Below are 22,153 nucleotides of genomic sequence, written 5' to 3' on the forward strand. Positions count from 1 at the left end.
GGAGACATCAACTTCGAAAGTTGCCTATTGGCCCGTGCGCTACAATGAGAAAGGCTGGCTGAAGGGAGGCTGCAGCGCATCATGATGGGGCCGAAGATCAGTGCACTTTGGATCTCTGGATGGTAATGCAGGGGCATCAGCTCCCTCCACCCAGCTCTCCACATCAGTTTGGGACTCGGGCCAGCTGGGCTGGAGACCTTCCATGGAGGCAGACTGGCAAGTTTAGGCTCTGATTTGGGTTTGTGTGCTGCCCTTCCTCCCCACAAAGCACACACTTCAGTGCAGAGGGCAATGACTGTGCAGGCAAACACAGCAGACAGGACATACCCTCTGCCCCCTTCCCCCCCATTAAGAATTATTGCCGACGCCTGACCTTACAATCGGGTCTATGTGAGCAGGTCTCAGCAATCATTTGTAGGCCCACATTGGTCAATGGCGCTTGGTGTGATTACAAGGGTCAGCAGGACATTCAGGACCTTAGCCACCGAATTATCCCTGGGTACAGGGATAAGAGCTAGCACAGACTTTTCTTTCCCTAGCATTTGTTGCCTTTTTGAAAAGTCTTAACAAAAGCAAGTTACATCTTACAAAGACAATGCCAAGCTCTGCTTTATTTTAATCAGTTTGATCCGTACAAAAGCAGACAGCGTGTTTCGCTTTTTTTGTCATTTTAATTAACACTTTACAAAGTACAAAATATACTGTCATTTGTTTTGGAACATTAGTTTTTTTTTCTTTTCCATACAGTACAATAAATCTTGAGTTTCAGCAAAAGACCAGCAAGTAAAATAAGCATGTGCACTCTCTGCATTAAGCAAAACCCTCCATCTTCCAGCTCCACACTCCAGACAAGAACAAGATCCTGTGTTACTATTGCAATGTGACAGTGTGAAATTCATCTCTGGGCAGAGGACTGGGTCAAGCTCATTGAAGCTTGCTTCTGTCTCACCGAAGCCTTTCCACCTCAATCTAGCTAAGACTGATACACGTGCAAGTAGCCCTGCTGGCTACAGCTGAGTCACTCAGCCTGTGCTTGTGCGTCGGGTTGGTGCAGGACTGAACACAGGTGTCGGACCAGTCCTGTGCACAGAGGTGAAATTCTCCCCATGTCAGCTGCTTGCTGTGGCATTTGAAGAAATGCATCTGTGACATTTATCACAAACTTAAAAAGCAAAGAGGGTTCCAATCAAGGAGCAGTTTTGTAAACTCCTGTTTCTGCGTGACGCCAGCAAAGACCGAACACAACAGGAATAAACAAGGCTGTGTTACCAAATGTTCCCTTTCACACCACGGTCCCCAACACCCCTCTGTAAGAGAACAGCCACAATTTTGCTTTCAGCACAAGGAGAGTTTGCTGGAAATTCAGATGCCCTCTGGGGCTTGAACATAGTATAGGGATGATTAAATTATGGAGGAAAGTTCAGCTCAAATACGTTGTGTTCAAGGAGCCTGGAGATTTCAATGGTGTTTATCCCATTTTTCCAAGTGGGCTGCATGAAGCACAAGGTGTGGGGAGTGACTGGCTGTAGGTCCTAGGGGCATCAAAGCTTAGGAGTGAGAATTTCTCTGAGCTGGTTATTTGCCAGAAAACCCGAGCCACACACCACTTCCGTGCTATGACCTGCTTCAGTCAGCTCACTGGCATTGGGGCTGAATTTTTTTAATTAAAGAAAAAGGGCAATCGATGCCCTGTTCAAACACACCAAAACACTAATAAAATGTCTATTAGCAGCAAAGTGTCCTGGGGACAGGGCCAGATTCTGATGTGAGTTATGCTAGCGTAAATCTAGACTCACTAAGCTAATGGCAACAGTTTACAGTGGGGTACATTCTGACTGCAAGGGGGCTCTCTCCAGTTTCACCTCAGAATCGGTCCGAAAAGGCTCAGCTAAGAATGGGCATTGCTGTTCCATTAAAACAGCCCATCCAAATGAACATTCTCAAGGTGCAGCCTCCTCGGCTCGAGCTGTTAGAAGCAAAGTAACACTGAGGCCAACAGAGCTGTTGGGAGGGTCTGACACAACCCGTTCCACAAGGCCCCCTCTCTCATGTTTCTTTGCCTCAGACCGAGAAACAGGATTACAGGCCCCTGCCACCTGCTCCACCCCACTACAAAATTCCATCTACCAAGCCTGGGTGCACAAGGAACTCAGGCCTGGCTCTCCATCTCCATACTCCTACTGGAGCCAACAAGCTGGGTAAGGGCTTACAAGATCGGGCACTGAGAGCTGGTGCATTAAACGCATGGCCTCCTAGGGTAGTGGTAAAGAACACTGGAGGCCTATCCATTAACGGGAGCACTGCCTATCCATTAACGGGAGCACTGCCATTCCAGTCTGACACTGCGTGAGTGCCTAGTTTTAGTTAGCTTCCTAAAATATAAGATAGAAAGCAGTTTGCATGGGAAGGAAACACTGCTGAATTAAGAGTCAGCCCAGCAAACCCTTAATTGGTTGATCCTGCTTTGGGCAGGGGGCTGGACTAGATGACCTCCTAAGGTCCCTTCCAGCCCTAGGATGCCATGATTCTACGACTCTCTAGGATGGTGTTTCTTAAACTATGTTCCGTGGAACACTGGTGTTCTATGGACAACTCGCAGGTGTTCTATGAAAAATACACTGACAGTCTATCTTCTATTATTAAAACCAGAAACAATGCTGCTTCTTCATTGCTATAAACCTGATTAAACTACTTCATTTTGGTTTTGCTGTATATGTTGCCATTTGGGATTTGTCTGTCTGTTTTTGAAGAAAATTTTCATAGGCGTTCCACATAAAATATATTGTTTGGTGTTCCGTGGTCTCAAAAAGTTTAAGAAACACTGCTGTAGGACTGCACCGTCACAGACTCTGAATCTAAGACAAGCATGTGATAAACCAAGCTGAGAAGTCCCCCAGTCACCACCCCGAATGACTGTAGAACACCAGTTACTACAGGTAATGCACCCGGAGCTATGAATGCAGAAGGAGGGCCAGTGGGCCCAGTCAATTCTGACCCCACTGAAATCAATGGGAATTCTGCTACTGGTTACAAAAGAGGAGAAGAGGCCATCAGCATTCTGCTTTTGGACTGTACCTCCTGTAACTGACAGCAGCAGTCACCTACCCACCATCAATCGCAGGGTTAAGCATATGTTTTATGGATATTAGCAGCAGATATTGCCATTCCTAGAGAAATCTGCGGACAAATGAGGATTGCCTTTGCATTGGGAACTATTTCCAGAACTGCACTCAGAGTGGTCATCCAAAAGATTGGGAGTGCAAACCCCAGCTTGAAACCAGCAAATGCACCCTCCCTCCCGCCCCTGGAATGCAAGTCCACTTTTGCAAAGTCTGAGCAAATAAACCCCCTGAGGAAGCCACGAGTAGCAAAGCGCCCCGGGGCCTCATTTTCATAAACACAAAGGCCGTGTTGTACATTGCTCTGGCAGGGCTAAGGGAGTGCAAATATCGTCTGCATTCACCTGAATTTCCCTGGGCGCTGCTGGAATGGTGTACAGTGATTTTGGTGTAAATGACAATCTGTCCCTTGGAGCTCTGCCCTACTCTGCAGTTCTAATTGTTTAGCTGAGGCGTGCAGCCCTGGGCAGCTTACAGTGAAAGAACATTGTTTAGTCACCAAACCACTCCAATTTGAGAGTGAACTACTGTGGAGGGGTGCATGATATTGAGGCAGGAGAAGTAATTTTTTTTGAATGAAATACACAATAGAAGTAGAGTGCTGAAATGTGACCTTTTGACCTCCTTGAACAGTCCGAGGGCTGGTGACACTTTTTAAAGTCGCTAACCGTCCTACTTACAACAGCTTCATTAATAAATTAAGGTGCAGATTAGCTGGTGAACCCACAGGCAGCCTGGTTTTGAGCAAACTCCCAACTGCGTGGGGGAGGAGGGTGAGGCTGAGCTTCTACATCGTGTGCTGATGAAAACTGGCTCATGCGCCACTCTTGGCATCACTGCCAGGGGGTTGCTGACCCCTGGCCTAGGTCTTCACCTCAAAGCAGACACTACTTGGTCCTAAGCTACAAAGGGAAAACTAGAAGCATTTAATGCAGAACTGTCTTTTGTTGTAAACTTAACCTACAAGCAAAAACATCTGCCACTGAATACTGACTGACTGGATTTCACCTCAGCCTATGTAAACTGGCACTACATACACTCATAAACACAACAAAAGGAAAACACAGAATAGCCAGAGGAAAGGAGACATTCAAAATTCAATTATGTTCTTGATACAAGACTAGCTAAGTAAGTGGACTATCTATGCACATTGCTGCAAGTTAACCAAGTAACTGTCTAGAACAGCTGTGTATTATGCGTAAAAGATTGCACTCCCTCTCTTCCAACACGCATCCTCGTCTTGCTGAAGGTTAAAGCTCTCAGCTTTTCCACACGTATTCAGAGAGACCAGCTTTTTACAGAAGGGTTTTTGTTTTAGCAGTATTGCCAACTAAAGCATTCAAAAATCATGAATCAGGATATTTTTAAATGATGGATTTGAGGCTCTTTTTCTTTGCTTTCTGGTTTCAGATCTTTTATGGTGGATTTAAGTTACCTTCACAAGGCTTTCGAACCAACAAAGATGGATGAAAACTTAAGAAAAAAAAAAGAAAGCGGAGATGGTCATGCATTGACACGACTCCAGCAGCTAGGGTTTTAAGAAAATAAAGTACCTAGTATAGGAGAGCAGAAATACTGCTTTAGATATTGCATGTTGAAAGGTATTAGCTCCAGTGGCTAACTGCAAAGGGAACTGTCCTGTCACCAGATCCTGCATTTAATATTGTGTTCAAAATCTCAGTGTTGGCAGGGGTAGGTAGATAGCTCAACATCACAGATAATTGATATTCACATTTTGCCTAAGTAAGAGCTATGCGGATGATGTGCCAAGGACATCAGCCTAATTCACCTAACAAGGAGATGACATCTAATCCTAATCTTCAACAGGTGCCTATAGAGGGTCACCGGTGCCGATAGAGATGATCAGACCCAGCTTGGTCTGAATGGCCTTCTGCTTTGGGATTAAAACCAGAACCATTGCATGCTGGGAAGCAGGGTCCCCACAAGTCACCCCTCTTCGGCTACCCCTGTACTGCTTCGCAGGAAATGAAGATCCCAGGCCAGGCGATTGAGGGGCGATATGATAGAGGTATATAAAATCATGGATGGTGTGGAGAAAGTGAATATAGAAAAATTATTTACCTTTTCCCATAATACAAGAACTAGGGGACACCAAATGAAATTGATGGGTAGTAGGTTCAAAACTAATAAAAGGAAATTTTTCTTCACACAGCGCACAGTCAACCTGTGGAACTCCTTGCCCGAGGAGGCTGTGAAGGCCAGGACTCTATTAGGGTTTAAAAAAGAGCTTGATAAATTTTTGCAGGTTAGGTCCATAAATGGCTATTAGCCAGGGGTAAAGTATGGTGCCCTAGCCTTCAGAACAGGGGCAGGAGATAAATCACTTGATCATTGTCTTCTGTTCTCCTTCTCTGGGGCACCTGGCATTGGCCACCGTCGGCAGATGGGATGCTGGGCTGGATGGACCTTTGGTCTGACCCAGTATGGTCATTCTTATGTTCTTATGTTCAGGCACTGTTACACTGACTCCAGCAGTTCTACACCACGGATGAATGGGGCCCTGTTTTCATTGTGGTGTGGTTCCATAAACCCAAACTGCAAAGGTCAGCACAGCGCAGCCTGGGAAGCTGACAGCCAGTGAACCAGAGATGATCAGCGGCAGAAGTTCGTGTTTTGTCATTTAAAAGCCTTGTGACGGCTGGCTTCCAACACGGGCACCCTGCCCTCCCCCCAGTACATACACCACCGGGACCTGCTGAGACAGAGCCCCCCCAGATGCTCACAGCTGGGATTAATTTCCACACCACCATTTGCATTCTCAGCTTTTGTGCTCTCAGTATTGCAACACTTCAGCAGTTGCCCATATTCCAAGAGGTTCCATACCAGCCCAAGCTACTAGCCTGACCCATTGTGGACATGGCTGCAAGAACATGCGGAGAAACCAAACTACAATTCCACTGGCAAACCAGAGCCTGGATTCAGAGTTTTCCAACAAATAAATGGCTCTAAAACTTATGCTGCCCAAAGAGAGGGGGAAATAGCCAGACCTACTTTCAGCCCATGTGAAAATAACGTGTTCGTGGTTTAGAGATGGGGTTCATTTCAAGGGAAGTACATCTTCATGTGCGACCAGGTTTGCCTCTATTGTTTTCCATCCATGAGCAGAATACATTTTATGTGCACCAAGATATGTACTGATGTGCACCACAGTAGCAACACATGCTGCCAGAGATGGGCATTCGCTAAGTAGCTGGGCAGAATCTTTCTTGCTCAGCCACTCAAAGACCTAGCTTACAGGGAACACTGCATGTGATGCACTCAATTCAAGTGCGCCACACCATTTCTCTCCAATCCAGCATCCCACTCTTATGGATCTGCATAGTTTTAAGCAAGCAAATGGACCTACACACATGCTTGACTGCACTGGGGCCTTGAAGCATCCCAGTGTACAGAATAGTTCAAGAAAATTCTCTCCATATAAAATTCAGACTGGGAAAATGGCCGAGGTGTTGCTATTTTTAGCACCGTGGCATTCTGCATGAAGACAAAGAGAACCAGGAATTTCACATTTATTCATTTTCAGATTAGAAAACAGCTGGTAAGGATTGTTCCTATTATTTAAATATTATTTGTAATTGATGAAGGCTGGTTTCAAACCCACAATACCCCACCAGAAAGTTTAGAAACCCTTAAGCTTTGTGATGGGCAGACATTAATAAAATGCAGTCACTGGAAACAACAATCAGAATGAAGCCCTTTTGGTCCTGTTACACTGGTGGGATGCGATGGAGGGGTTGTGAGGAGGGGTTTGGACGATGGGAAGTTAAATAGGAATGCTTACGCACGACTGTGGCAACGCACCTGCTCCTGAGCATTTGCATCCATTCATTCTCCTTCAGTAGATATGATAGTAATTGTTAAGTCAGAGGTAAACATGAAGTAAGCTATGGCAGCAGGCGTGTGGCGATTTTACACCAAGAGGTCAGGGCAGGTATAAACACATCAAGTGGATGCATCAAGGGAATGTGCTCTCCTTGCCAGACAGACAGGGAGAGACCCACAACTGCCACCTGGTGGTCAGGACCTGGACACTCAGGACCACCCCGCTGGGAGTAGGACAGGACAGGAAGTGGCATTACAGAAGACCAGCCCTCTAGCTCAGTCAGCGAAGAACTCCAGAGGAGCAGGACATCTCTTCGCAGGTGCTGGAGTTAGCAACGGCCAGAGATTGCTGCTGTGCCAGAGACCCAGCAGGATGGCCAGAGCCACTGAAAACCAGCCACCCCAAAGCGTCTACTGAAGGGAGATGGAGTAGGACACTGTCACCTGGGTACCCCCAGAGATGGGGAGCATAGGAGGGAGCCCAGGGAAGCTGAACAGGTTTGGTTGTGGGACTGTTTGTAAAATGTCCAGTGTGGTGTGGGTGGATCCCTGATGACCTAGTGGTGGACTACGCCACCTCTGATAGGGGCCTGGGCTGGGAGGCATTGGAGTGGGAGAGTCTGTGTTCCCCCATCCCAAACATCCCATGTCTAGGAGGTGGCCAGCTCCCCGCCAGGAGGCCTGGTTAGGTCTGCCACCTGCTGGAGCTAGGCCATCAGATGCCTTTATTATACTGCCTAGGAGATAATTCCCCACTGAACTACCCATACAACATTACGGGCTTGTCCACACCGGTGACTATTTTTTTTAAATTTTTTTTTTGGTGTGGAAAACCCCCTTTTTTCTAGGGAAGAAAACCCCTTGCAGCCACACTGCAAAGCTTGTTATTCCGGAATAACAGAGCATTTGACTGGAAGTAGTAATGCCATCAAAACAAACAACTTTCATCGACCCTCCCTCCCACTTTCAATTTCAAAACTGACTCAGTGTGTATGAAGCAGAAGTAATTATGACTTAATTGGCTTCCATTGCTCTCATTTCAAAATCGGGCTCTCCCAGTGTGAACGCTCAGTTGGAACGCTCTCGCAGTGTGAACGCTCTTTTTTAGAAATAACGTTGAAATAAGTTACTCCTGAAAAACTCTGCAGTGCAGACACAGCCTGCCTGTTGGCTGCTCTGCCCTGATTGAGGGACCTGGGCAGCAAAACTCATTCACTGCCTGGGCTGATTGCCAGCCAGGCCCTGCAGACTGTTGGCTATCCCACCCTGACTGAGATTGTGGGACAGAGAGTCCGGGCTGCTCAGCCCTGCCACAGCCCAGAGTCCATTGGTTTGAACATTGGCCTGCTAAGCCCAGGTTGGGACGTCAATCCTTGAGGGGACCGTTTAGGGATCTGGGGGAAATAGATTAAATAAATAAAAAAAAAAGGGATGGTGCTTGGCCCTGCCAAGAGGGCAGGGGACTGGACTTATGATCTCCCAAGGTCCCTTCCAGTTCTATGAGATGTGCATCTCCATTGATTCCCCTGGAATGTGATGCTCCCAGAGCGGGTGGAACAAAGGGGTGTGGTCTCTCACGCCACCAGATACAATAAGACCCACACATCTCATCCCCTGGACCAAAGACAAACTCAGGCCAAAACCAGAGAGAGACAACAAAAGCAATGCCAAGGTCATTGGTGCCCTCCTGAAAACAAGCCTCTTATTCAGTACAAATAGAGTGATGTTTGCCGCTGCGTATGGGTGGGGAGAAAGACGTAGCAGGAGAGAGAATCAGTTTCGGCTTGGCTGAGTGTTTGCTGCCAGTGAATCCCTGGCAGGGGTGGGGAAGCATTTGTGGGTTGGGGACACTGACCCACAGAAAAATCAGTCAAGGGCCACAGGAAAGAAAGAAGCAGAACCTCCCCCTGCAACAGCATCCGCATTGATGTGGCCTGGATTGAGACACCTCATCCCCCCACGCTCCAGCACCATGGACAGGAGAGTGCAGAAAGGGGAACTGAGGTTCAGGGCTTCCCCCAGGCTAGATTAACTCTTTTGGAGGCCTGCGGCAGGACCAAAACCAGGGTGGGCTTCAGGTTTTGGTGTGTGGGAGGGAGCAGCTGGGACAGGTGTGGGCTCTAGGCAGGAGGGAGGGGTGCAGGAGCAGGCTGGGGGCAGCAGTGGGGGGTGCAGGAGCAGGCTGGAGGTGGGAGTCTGGGAGGAGGGCGGGGAGGAACAGGGGTGGTCTGGGCAGGAGGAGGGGGCGGGAGCAAGTTGGGGTGGGGGCACTTACCCCTGTGCGCTGCTGCTGTTGCCTCTCCCTCCCCTGGCTGGGGAAATGGCAGTGGGGGCAGAAAAGACACTGGGGAGCGTTTCCTCCTGCTGCTGCTGCCAGGCACTGCTCCCCCCACTGCTCTGACTGCCCATAATTCCAGCCAATCAGAGGAGTGGGGAAGCCTCTCTGCATGCAGTGCCTGTTGTTTCCCCAGCTGGAGGAGTTGCGATGTGCAGAGCCTGGAGCCACTGCCTGGCCAGGCCTTTCCTGTCCCCCTGCCCAGCAGAGCCTGTGGGCCAGATCCAGCCCTGGCTTGCCTGATCTGGGCCATGAAGCTTGGGGCTCCCCACCTCCCCACCCCCAAGCCTCGGGGTCCAGAACCAGGGAAGCCACCGTCCGGATCTGGACCGTGGGTTCCCCATCCCTGGTCTATGGCTCTTGTTTTGAAGCCTGTTAAAATAAGAGTCTGTTTTTCAAGTACAAAAACTAAGAGGAGAAGGACACTCCCTTCCTCCCCACTTTGCCAGTGCTTTTTGGCCCCTCTCGGACAATTCTCTCCTGCTGCTGCCTCTTTCGGCCCCAGCTCTCCTCCGCTCACACTGTCCTCCTGGTTTCTGCTTGATTCTCCAGCCACTACCGGCAAGCAGCAACTCAATTCTAGCTTAGGGAACCATCAAACAACAGCAAAACTCCCGTGGACTTCAGCAACTTGGGATCAGAGCCTGTTGCTGCCTTTCTGGACACAGAAACGGCCAGTTCTGCTGGCTTGCAGCCTTGCAGGGCCGATTTCAGGTGATTAACAGACATACTGTGCACGCATTTGTTAGTTTAAACTAAGGTGAGCCGAGTGAAGATAGCTGGGTGCAGGGAAGGAGCAAAGCAGAAATCGTTTACAACACAATCGAGTCTTAGTTCAGTATTGGCCCACAGGAGTACAGGACTGAACACGGGGAAGAATCTACCACACACATGCATGTTAACGTGCTGACAGCAGTTAAAGTGCTGAGAAGTGCAAAGCTGCTCAATGTCTATTAATTCACTGACATAAAAATGTCCATAGGTGGGGCATGAGCTCCCCTATTTCTTAGGCAGCTTTACAGATCTCTCTCCCTCTTGCTTGCTCGCGCTCTCTCTCTCTCTCTCTCTCTCTCTCTCTCTCTCTCACACACACACACACACACACACACACACACACACACACACACACACACACACACACACACACACACACACACACACACACACACACACACACACACACACACACACACACACACAGAGTTATACTGGGCCAAAGGAGAACGGGATTTTACTATCCCTGGCAGGAGTATAAACTTAATCCATTCCAACTCTTGTAGACTACACTGTAACAGCTAAGTGAGACCCCTTAGGCTGCTTGCTGTTGTTAAGAATAAAACAAAAAAAAAATACTTGACCAGAAAACAACAACTTGTGCTTGAACAAATTCCACTAGCAGACGTTTTTGCTTATGAGCCAGCTGTTGAAGTTCCGACTCAGCTGGACAACTGCTACCAGAAAATGCAATCACTCCAGAGGCTAGCAATGCAACAGCCTCCCTCCTCTCATGTATTTTCCATCCTTTCAGCCACACTGCTCAGCTGTTGAATGAGGTGCTCTTGAAAGCCCGGCCTACAAGGAATGAGATGTTACTTGCCACCTCATTACCTTCTTTGCTGTTTTTAAGGGTCTGCTTTTCAGAAAGATACGATGCATAGGCAGGAGGGACGGGGTCAGCTCTGAGATAATACCCTGCATGCTAAAAGAGAATGGGGCAATTAGACAGCCAGCAGATCAATGGGAGGGAGCTCTCCCCCCTCCCCCTTAAGTTGTGCTGCCTGCATTAATGTGCCAGCCCCCACTCGACTTTGGTCAGAAGACTACTGAGGTAATAATGCTTTTAATTTAGGCCCAGACCCTGCCATAAGCTCTGTGCAGGCAGCAGGGTTTGAGGCCCAGATCTTACCTCAAGAGATGAGGAGATGCTCTGAGGTTTTTCCTGGAAAAGAGATTGGACCATGAGAAGGACTTACTGAATACTTCCCCTTTTGGGTGGGCTGATTCTTGCTCTCTGAGGCTGTCTCTGTGAGGCAGAACAACCTCACTCTGACTGGGGTTCTTCATTGGGCTGGGAAAAAAGGCTTGTCTTAAAAAATCAAATGCACTTCAGTCCTGATTCCTGACTAACTCAAAGATGTACTTTTTTTGCAAGGTTAATAAAAACATAATTATTTCTTTGGTGTCATACAGTTTTACATCTCCCTCCCCTCTCCTCGTTGCAAACTCTGAGACGCCCTCACTCCCAACTGGGATCAACCTTTCACAATTTCTCCTCCACAATGCCTCCAATCCTGATGCCAGAGCCCTCCGCTGCATTGCACAGACAGAAGCAACACCCTGATACCCTGCATGCGGAGTCAGAAACAAAACCTTGACACCGTTTGTCACCCACAAGGGACCTTCCCCGCCCCACGGTCCTACCTAAAGCCATTCAGTACTTGTTTTCATTCTGGTTATTGAGTGAAGGGCCCAATTCTGATCTCACCTGCAATGCTTTTATACCAGCCGCTGCAGTCACTTCTGATTTCTCCTGTGGGGCAAGGACTTGAAACTTCTGCAGCTGATGTGAGGATTCCAAAGGGACAAGGAAGATCCCAAGTTGAGCCCATGAGCTGGCATTAACTGCCCTTGTCTACACTGAAGTCAGTGGTGCTCTACTGGCACCAGCTGGCCCCCTCAATGTCACCTGCATCTGTAGGAGCAAAAATCACCAGTGTCTTATGGAAGAATTAAGACGACAAATGTGGGACCTGTTAGGGCCAGATGCTGATAACTCATACTGATTAGCACTTTACTCCACAATAAGCTCCCTTGACTTCAATGGGACTGCTCAGATTATTAATACAATCTGAGGGATAAAGACATGCTGCCGATTTACAGGCTCTGAATCTGGCCCAAAGTGAGGAGAAGAGGAGAAAAAGGTTCCTGCTGGAGAGAATGTGGGAAGTGGGAATACCTGGCTAATCGTCTCACAGCGTATTAGACTGTTGGAGTCAAAAGCATTTGAATTCTTGGATGGGTTTATTGCCTTCTTCAAATGGAGCTTTTGACTTCCTTCCCTTCTCAGACAGGTCTAAATTCCTTGTAATGTCTCTTCGGAAGGAAAGCCCCAGGTTTACAGTAATTCTTCAGCGAAAACATGCTGCTGAGACAGTGTGTTTAGGCGGCAGCATTGTACACGGTTGTGTTCCTTGGAGAGCCATGGAAATAAAATCCAAGATTCAGATGAATGGGACCTGACTAATTACTCCAGGACAATTTTAATGGCTCAGGGACCCTTGCTTCCAGTACCATTTCTCTTCTACAATGTGCCAGGCAGAGCCCTGTGTGTTTCGTACGGTAGCTCTCAAAGTGTAAATTACTGCCAGACTTCACTTGCTGATGTCAGACCCTGCCAAAGGGATGCATGTCCTTGGTTATGGAGAAAGCTCAATTTGTCTCTGTTCAACAACATTCTCCAGCTGCCCCTGGGAATAGTCATAATAAACTAACAGTGAAACTTATCAAAAAAAAAGGGGGAGAGGCGGGGGGAGGGGAGCAGGGGATAAGTTAGAAATAATGAGGACCACTTCCTTGAAAGTACATTTCTGTTAAGAAATTCTAACAAGACCCACTAAAGCTTTTACAACAAAATAGGAGATGTGAACTGAACACAGGAAGGAAAAGATGACATTATCTCACAACAATCTTGAGTTAAACAACAACAATCCAAAATTATTCAAAACCAAAACCTGTTTCTTAAGGGATGCAAAAAGAAAGACATCCGAACCTTGAAAAGGATGTCCAATTATATGCTTCTGAGGCAGACAAAAGTCGGTAAGCTAAAGTAGTTTAGATAGGATCTGCTCACAGAAGTAAGAAAACAAACTAGTTGATGTTTTTGGTAAAGTACCTTTCTCATCTGGATTCTTATGAACATCACTCTAGGAATCACAAGATTCTGAATATGAGATGCAAGAACAATAAACTTTCAAATATTGGTCAATATTTTCCATTCTTATTTTTATCCCTCCCCTCACACTGTGACTTGTTATAAAATTATGCATTGATTTAAATCACCAATCAGGACAATAAATACTAAGGTTCTAATAATTAGCAGCATCTGCATTAGCAGCAGCCACTAAATCAGCAGCAGCCACTAAATCAGCAGCAGCCAGATCTCCCCAAAATTGCTTATGATAAAATCCAGTTAGAAAACCTGAGGCAACAACGACAAAACACACAGGTGCGCTAGCTCAGACAGAGTTGTGAGAATTCACTCTGAACGAGATGATTTTAATCAACACAGGCTCAAAAGACAGCAGGTTTTCACAAGCTTTCAGACTGCGCTCCTCCTATTGGCTGAAGTCAGAAAGCTGCTTAATTGCTTTGAGCAAAAATTGCTTATGAACTCCAAAAGATAAAATAAAATAAAGGTCCCAGTTCTGCACTTGTTCACACAATTGGGTGGACAGCCCATTCTATGCCAACTGGACTCTGGGGTTTGAATAGGCATTTTGAAACACAACTTTCACTATCTACTTAATAATGCAATTCAGTGTGGCAATTAAAAGAAAAACAAAGAACACAATCCTTTCTAGAACACTATCTACCCATGGCAGCCAGCTGGCAAAACCAAGATCAGCCTCCAGATACTTTGCTCTGAACATTTTTAAAGGTCTCTGCCAATGTTCCCTCTAATGTGTCCTACCCATGTGTGGAATAAACATTTTTGTGCACACAAAGGCCAGTAGGAATGTGTACCACCAACAGAAACACATGCTGCTGGCTCTGGGCACTCCGCTCATCAGCTGGGGGGCACAGAAATCTCTCCTCAGCTTATGGGGAACACAGGCGACAAGTGAAAAAAGCCATTGCTGCGCCTTTTAAAAATATATTTGAGAAATCCAGTCAGCATACCTAAATATTCATATTGCCTATACACTTGAATTAAAACTATATGGTGAATATGTGTGTGTATACAGTACTTATTACATATACACATGCTAAGTGTGTACCTAGAATATACACACATACATTCCCACAGTATACATTAACCTATATTGCTCAAGTACATATGCTATGTACAGTATATATCCATGGAAACAGAAAACACAGGTATTTATATATGTGTACAAAAGATCCATACTAGTATTTCTCTGTAAACACTCTACATTTATGTGACTGTACACACACACGCTTGCACACTTGCACAGCAAAAAGGAATTTGCAGCTGAAATCCCATAGAAAAAAGACAAAATTCAGTCATTGCAACAAAGGCCCCAGAGAAATAACAAAGAAGACTGAGAACTTCTTTCCCTCATCCCCCTTTTAGAAACAGATGTGCATCAACATTTTGGTGGCTGTTGAGTTTTTGTGCAAGGGGAGAAAGAAGGGGAAAGGAAATGGTTGGATGCCTAGGGAGGCTGAGGAATCTCCATCACTGGAGATATTTAAGAGCAGGTTAGATAGACATTTATCTGGGATGGTCTAGATGGTGCTTGGTCCTGCTGTGAGGGCAGGGGACTCGACTTGACCCCGTGAGGTCCCTTTCAGTTCTAGTGTTCTATTATTCTATGAATGTGAGCTTCAAAAACTCAACTGGATCAGCAACTCGAGCTGAATAAAACTCCTTCGCCAAAGGGTCAGAGAACCCCACACATTTCGGTTCAGCTCCGGTGGCTTAAAGGCAGACCCACAGTTATATTTATGCAGAATGCCTGAAACAATCTAACACACTTTACTTCCACTCTTCCTTCGTCTATGTAATGTTAGAGGAACAGTTTTGTTCCATCAATCCTTAAAGAGACAGGTGTACAAAATAATCCAGGGTTTCTGAGGTTATGAAGACAATAAGGGGAGAGGGTTAAAAACAGCTAGTCCTATGGTAACTTTAGAAATACTGAATCATTCAAATTCATAACACACCATATGACTTTTCCAGGTGAACGTTTTTATGACCGCATATCGCCTTGTGAGGAGAGTTGTAAAGCACCCCAGAGACACCTGTAATCTCATAAAATTAAGGCCCACTCCCTCAAGAAACCACCCCCTCCTAAACTGTCATCTAAAACTGCCTGAGTGTACAGTGTAAATAACAATTAAAACAAAATCACTCGTTTTCTCTTTCTGTTAAGGCTCAGTAAAGTTGCTGCTCATTTCAAGTAATCCTGTCACATAAATGTTTTCCTCCTTAGGAAGCAGCAGCATCACATGGAGAAGGTAACAAATGTAATTGCTCTCCAGTATATAAACTAATAATTGTTTTCCAATAGCTTATACCCTTCAGAAGGAAAACCTTCTAGCCCCACCATATTGCAAAAAAGTCTGAAGCTCTACCGCTCAAAGAACTTGGATGACAAATAGTACATGGTAGCGCTCAAGGAATCTCTGCATTGCTAAATGAAACCATAGCTCCACCAGGGGACGTATCCAATGTTCCAATGGCTAAAAAAACCTACAGCACCAGCACTGTGAGAAATGACCAAACAAACCCCATAACCGTCCAACAACTCAGCTGGACTTCAGTTGTGACTGTGATTTGACATAAGGGCTCATCAGGCATATTTTGCAGACCAATTTATTCCTTCAGTAGGTGTTTTTGTTTTAAATCACACAATACAACCTGAGGCCATGTCTACTAATACACTGCAAAAGAGCACAAGGAAAGCAGCTTTTCAGGCAACATATCCAGAGACGCAGAGGCTGGGTCTACACTTGCCCCCAGCTTTGAAGGGGGCATGGTAATCGGGGTGATGGGCGATTACTAATGAAGTGCTGAGGTGAAGATGCAGCACTTCATTAAGCTAATTCTCTCCCGTGGCAACTTCGAAGTGCCAAACTTCAAAGTGCCAGCATGCATGTAGCTGTGGGCACTTGGAAGTGCTTTTACTCCCCAAAATTTTGAGGGGCAAAGGCACTTTGAAGTTGTGCAGGCACTTCAAAGTGCCTGCGGCTACGTGCCCACCAGCACCTCGAGGTCAGATACTTCTAAGTCGCCGCAGGGGAGAATTAGCTTAATGAAGTGCTGCATATACACTGCAGGAATTTCCTGTCACCCTGATTACCATGTCCCCTTCGAAGTAGGGGGCAAGTGTAGACAAGCCCAGAGTGTTCTATCTGCGATTAGCATTAGCCCCCGAAGTCTGGAGTTACCATAGTTCTCCACGTGTCAGCTGGGAAGCCACCTAAAGGGAAACCAACAGGTTCTTTTTAAGGCCCCCAGTTCAGAGAAGCCCTTAAGTACATGCTTAACCTGAAACAACAAGAGGTGTTCAAAGCGAAGCACTTAGCAATTTAGGGATGGCGTCCTGCACGGGGGTCTAAAAAGGAAAGACGTTAGTGCCTAAAAATGCTGTAGTGACTGATTTAAAAAACGCGAAGGGTCCTCCATTAATTTCGTGAGCACCACAACTTCAGGACTAGAGTGAGCTTTCGGACAAGGAGCCCTTAACAGCTAATTCTCCCAAACCTTTGTGCAATCTGAATGACACACAGACTGAGAGGTGCAGCCATGTTAGTCTTCAGCTTCACAAATAACAAGCAGTCCTGTACCACCTTAAAGATTAACAATTACCTAATCTATGAATTTGTTAGTCTTTGAGGTATTAGAGGGCCACTTGTTATTTCTAAATGACACAGTAAGCAGCACGTATATCTATGTATGTCACACACACACACACACACACACACACACACACACACACACACACACACACACACACACACACACACACACACACACACACACACAATGTCACAGGCACGGGTAGGAACAGACACCTGTTTAACTGGCTCTTGAGAAAAGCCACAGCCAAAGCCTGGAGATAATCTGTAAGATGCAGGGCTGGGTAGGTGGCGTTAATGGTTCTCTCTGAAGTTAACCTGGGTGTGTAAAATCTTCACTAAAGCCACAGGATCTACAATTAAAGGAACAGGGGAGGAGAGGTGAAGCAGGCTGAATGATGACCAGGGAAATTTGGTGCTGGTCTCTGAACGTGGCTTTCCTCTTCACAGATCCACTCCCCCGCAGTTTCTAAGTCTCATCAGGGTGCAGGTTTGTTGCAGACACATGGCATTTCTGGGCCATTCATTGCAGATCCCGAAGCGCAGCTGACCCTCCCGGCTCTATGTTCACCATCAACTGGCACCTCGGCTCCACCCCCATCCTCCTGATTGCATGTCAGTTCTGAAATGACGATGCATGTGCCTGGCAGAACAGTGGGCTATGAGCGCCATTACCACTGACTCATTGCTTCTTTAGCAGGGGATTCAAAATGTCTGCGGCTCCCAGCAGGACTGCAGAGCCAGCCATTAAAGACCAGCATCACTTTCTTCTGAAAAAAACAAAAAAACAAAACCCAAACTGGTAATAAAGGGTTAAGCAGCCAGGCCAATGACCAGTGTTCTCTCTAATTTTAACATCCAGGGGCAGAATACATTTTGCTACCACTAACAGAAACCCCCGCTGCCCACTGTGACAGGCTACAGGTGCTCTGCTGATCATCTGGGAGGCATCTGAATGTTTCCTGGGAGGCTGGCAAGTATTCAACTTACAGGAACACTGCCAATGACCCTACATTTCAGGACATTTCTGTAGGACTCTGTCTCTTTTCTAAATACTGAGCCCTGTGGACCTGTTCCAAAGCCACTGAAGCCAGAGAAAAGACTCCCACTGGACTGGAACCTAGTTTTGTCACCAAAACAGAACCGTGTTCCACCAAAGACATTATGCAGCTGGTGAAATAAATAGCACCCCAAGGGTATGGGTATCGGCATGCCCTGTTTAGGGTAAAAGCACAGAGCTCTTGACCAACCGTTTTGCAGGGTGGGAAAACATTCACCAAGAGTTTGGGCCATAGAAGGATGTGAGTGGTTGTAGAAAGACAAGGGAGCCAGGAACAATGAGGCTTTCCATGAGAAGCCCAAGAGGTCAGGACTTTTGGATGCTTCCTTACCCTAAGGAATAGAGATGTGATGGAACAGAAACGGGAGTGAAAGTGGTTCCATAGGAATGGAGAAGAGTGGATATGAGCACATCACCTGCACCTAGTAGTCTTGTTACGCAACTGGCCTCATGACAACCATCCTCAATCCCTGCACATTAGGAGCCTCGGGATAGGGGAAAAAGGAAGGGATGGTAAGAGATAACACAGATCAGAGAATTAAATTTTCTTGGGCTTGAAAGGATGCCTGGACACAGGGTCGCAAGAAGATGTTGGGGGACAGTGGCTAAAGGAGCTAATACACTTAACTTCAACAGCACACAGAGGCTCCAAAGTTCAGATCAGCAGAAGACAGCCCTTCATCAAGAACTGTGCTGCAATGCTCTCCGTGTAGTCAGTTCTGAATTGCAGAATCAAAACCAAACAGCTTATTTCCTACTCTCTCAAACTGAGCTGGGAAGGAAAATAGTACCCAATTATTTATCTTATCTGAACACAGATCAGAAGGGATTGTTACCATTTTCATACAGTCTGATGCTAGTAGAAAGATCAATACAGTTCAATGTTTTGTTTCTTCTTTTAATTCCACATTTCTTTCTTTTATGCTCACTGCACACTCTCCCTAAAGCAACTATGTATGCAATCTGACTACACTTCTGCATTTCAGGGAGCACCTGCACGTCTTTCACACCAATTCCTTTCACACCAAAAAAGCAGGAGAGCATTTTGCTTTGGAGCCTAAGGTCAGGAAACAATCCTAACAACTCCCTGCCCCCCGACTTTTAAGAAGGAAAGAAAGAAAAAAAGCATGTTGGAGCTGCTTCCCCTCATTAGTTCACAGTCTTTTTTCATGGCAGCTCAATCTCTCTCTCTCTCTCTCTCTCTCTGGAGTCAGATTTTTCAAGAAATACTGTGAGTAAAAGAAGAATAATAAAAAAAGCATCTGCAACCAGCTCAGAAGATTTCTAATGCTTTTCGGCTTGACTGACTTGGAGTGCGTTGATTACGCCATTTATATTTTCTTCAGGTACCTGTGGAGAACCAAAGAGAGATACAATGTTTCCAGTAAAAGCCACTGAAGGATGACTGCGGAGAGAAAGGCTAGTTAAGAGGCAGCATACAAAGGCAACGTGAACCACTGGGAACTTAGTATTTACCTTGGGCAGGACGCTTGAGTGCCACAGGCTGCTTCTGCACTTGCCCCCTCCTATCAGAGGTGGTATGGTAATGATGCAATTCGAAGCAGGCTAGTGAGGCGTTAACATGCATATTCAACACCTCATTAGCATAAAGGCAGCCACGTGAATTTCAAAGTGCACCCTTTAAATTGTAGCTTGACAGTGCAAATACAGGCAAATTCAAAATAAGTGCCCCCCTCTGACATTCCCTTACTCCCACAGAACTAGATCGGAGTAAGGGAATGTCAAAGTGGGGCGCTTATTTCGAAGCTGCCCCCATCTACACTGTCAGTCTGAAATTTGTGCGGCCTCCCTTAGGCTAATGAGGCACTGAATATGCATGTTAGCACCTCATTAGCCTGCTCTGAATTGCCTCATTACCATGCCACATCCTTTGGGAAGGGGCAAGTGTAGAAGCAGCTACAGATAATAAAAAACAGATGTTTGCATCTTATATTCTTTGGCTTTTAGTGGTCTTGCCAACAGATTGCCTTGTCCTACATGTCATAGCCTGTTAGCTGGCTTGCAACACTGCCTGCGAGGCCTGGCAAACAGCTAGGCAGTAGGTAGCAGTGTTGCACACTGGAAGGGGGCGGAGGAAGTCTCAGGTAAAGAAATAAATCAGCGATATACAGAGCCCTGTGTGGATACAAAAATGAGGATGAGCATCCGCCAGGCTCAACACCTAATCTGAGCTGCAATCCACGATATGGATTTTACTTGCATTGACGGGAGGGAGCTCAGCTGAGCAAAGAGAGGGCAGGGTCACGCAGGGAAGAGGCAGGCAGCATGAAAGAAGGGACTGGGAGTAAGGGGCAGCACAGACCCAGGGCTGGGGCTCCACAGGCGGGGGAGGAGGCCAGGCAGGGACAGCACTTGGCCCCTCCCACAGGGAAAATTTAGGATGGAGCTTGTTGTATTCTTTCCCGGCTGGCAGTGCAACACTCTGCTACGCTAGCCACGGAGATCTGCCGCTATGCAGGGCTCTAGAGACACAGTCAGCTGGCAGGGAGAAAAAGGCGTTGGCCGCTCTGTTTTCTTTAAAAGCACTTCCTCTGGGAAATCAACAGGGACTTCATTGGCAGCTGCAGACAACTCTTCTTCTTGCCAGATGATGGGGCACCAATCTGGGCAGAGGAATGGGAAAGAGCAACAAAAGAGAGAAGTGATGGCCCCAACGTCCATGTTCCTCCACCGCCTCTGGCAAAAGGGGGCTGTAGTCCTCCCAGCAACATCAGGGTCTATGCCTCACTTCAGGCAGCGAACAGTACAACTTTCAGAGAAGAGCTAGAAAGGGCACAGCACCATAAACATGGGTAATTTCTGAGAGGGCCATAAGACAGCATTTACTGATTACCTCTCACCGCAGGGGTGCATGGGGCTTTACAGGCATGGAAATAGACAGGCCCCTTGACTCAAACTGTTTGTGCTCTAAAGGCTTTGACTGATCCTTAAACCTTTGGGGAGCCCTGGTGAAGTTGCACAGGGCATCTTACAGGATTGGGCCCTGAGCTACTACACAGGAATGTGAGAGATGGCAAACACCAGAGGGGAGAGAAAATGAGGGTAACACATGGGAACAGGTGGGGGTTTTGGTGAGCAGTACATGTAACTTGACATCTTCATAGTATTATTTTAGGAGGGAAAACTAGTGAAATGTGAAATATCCTGTCCAAAACTGGTGCATAATGGCCAAGAAGGCCTTGCACTGCTTGTTCAGAGCTGGGCAGACCAGGACGCTGTTATGAATGAATGCCTGTAAAGGTATCTGTTGGGGGGGAGTCAGGGAAGCCAATAGGAGAAAGAGAAATTCTTTTGACTTGAAAACAATTGCAGTCTGAGGGGTCTTTGTGTCGCTGATGCAGAGAAGACAGACAAAAATGACTGATCCTAAGCAGCTTGAATGAATTCAGTAAACATTCTGGACTTCTCAGAATCAGGGCATAGATATATAAGTAGAAAGGAAATGTTGAGTTAAACGCGATCAGGTTTATTTTTATTTTGGACTTGGTGTGGGACTTGATGATTTTTCCCCTGTACTCTGTAACTTCTAAGCTGAATCCCAGGGAAGCAATTCTCTGTGCTCTAATATTAATGATATTTAGTTGCTTTAATTACTTCTAGCAACCAAGTATGCTTATTTACCTTCTTGGTATTTTTCCATCTTTTATTTTATGAATACATTACTTTTCTAAGGTAATGATTTGCTTTCTGTATACTAGAGGAACGTCTGTGTAAATGTCTACCTAAAGCAAGGTCAGCTATCAGCTTAGAGCTCTTTCTTTCCAAACTATCTCCTAAGGAAAGGGTAAAGCTTGGGAGTCACCGCACAGGGAGATATCCAAATGTGTCTTCCTGTATTTTAAAGGGGAGCTTTCCCAGTTGGTGGTGGTGGTGGAAGTAACCACCCCCAGATATTGTTCTGTTCAAGAGCCCTTCCTCAGCACTGGCTTTATTAACAAAAGGCAGCTTCAAAATGAACGTAAAGCAGTTTATAGAACCTGGTAACAATTGTCAGCAGGCTGGGAAGGCAGAGGGCACATCTACATCTTTACAGCTGTCTCTATAGCAAGTGACCCTGGCTTTTATAGCCACACCCTGCATTGCTGAAGGGACAGTCAGGGCGTTTGGGTATTTGTAGTCCCTTATATGGCAGGTTAAGCCTTGTTAAGGTTTGTCACCCCTTGCCTGCATGAGTTCCTCCTCAGGCTCTTTAGTTCCAGGGACTGGACAAATGCTGCCAGTCACATCAGA

At 46.4% G+C, this 22,153-nt stretch overlaps 2 protein-coding genes across 3 annotated transcripts in view; one reads left to right on the forward strand and one right to left on the reverse strand.

Moving 5' to 3' along the window:
• RCC1L (RCC1 like) overlaps positions 1–10,495 on the forward strand; it is a 59,715-nt gene extending 49,220 nt beyond the window's left edge. The window contains exon 11 of the mRNA XM_075013625.1: positions 4,530–10,495. Coding sequence (XP_074869726.1) covers positions 4,530–4,589 — 60 coding nt within the window. The 3' untranslated portion in view covers positions 4,590–10,495. The remainder of the gene's footprint in view (positions 1–4,529) is intronic.
• Positions 597–22,153, reverse strand: part of CASTOR2 (cytosolic arginine sensor for mTORC1 subunit 2) — a 221,968-nt gene continuing 200,411 nt past the window's right edge. Inside the window, exon 9 of one of the 2 annotated variants that reach the window (XM_075013628.1) lies at positions 597–17,612. In XM_075013628.1, coding sequence (XP_074869729.1) covers positions 17,514–17,612 — 99 coding nt within the window. In that variant the 3' untranslated portion in view covers positions 597–17,513. Of the gene's footprint in view, positions 19,253–22,153 lie in introns of both variants that reach the window. The other variant, XM_075013629.1, reaches the window with a different exon arrangement.

This window comes from Carettochelys insculpta, chromosome 19, assembly GCF_033958435.1.
Source record: "Carettochelys insculpta isolate YL-2023 chromosome 19, ASM3395843v1, whole genome shotgun sequence".
Lineage (NCBI taxonomy): Eukaryota > Metazoa > Chordata > Testudines > Carettochelyidae > Carettochelys > Carettochelys insculpta.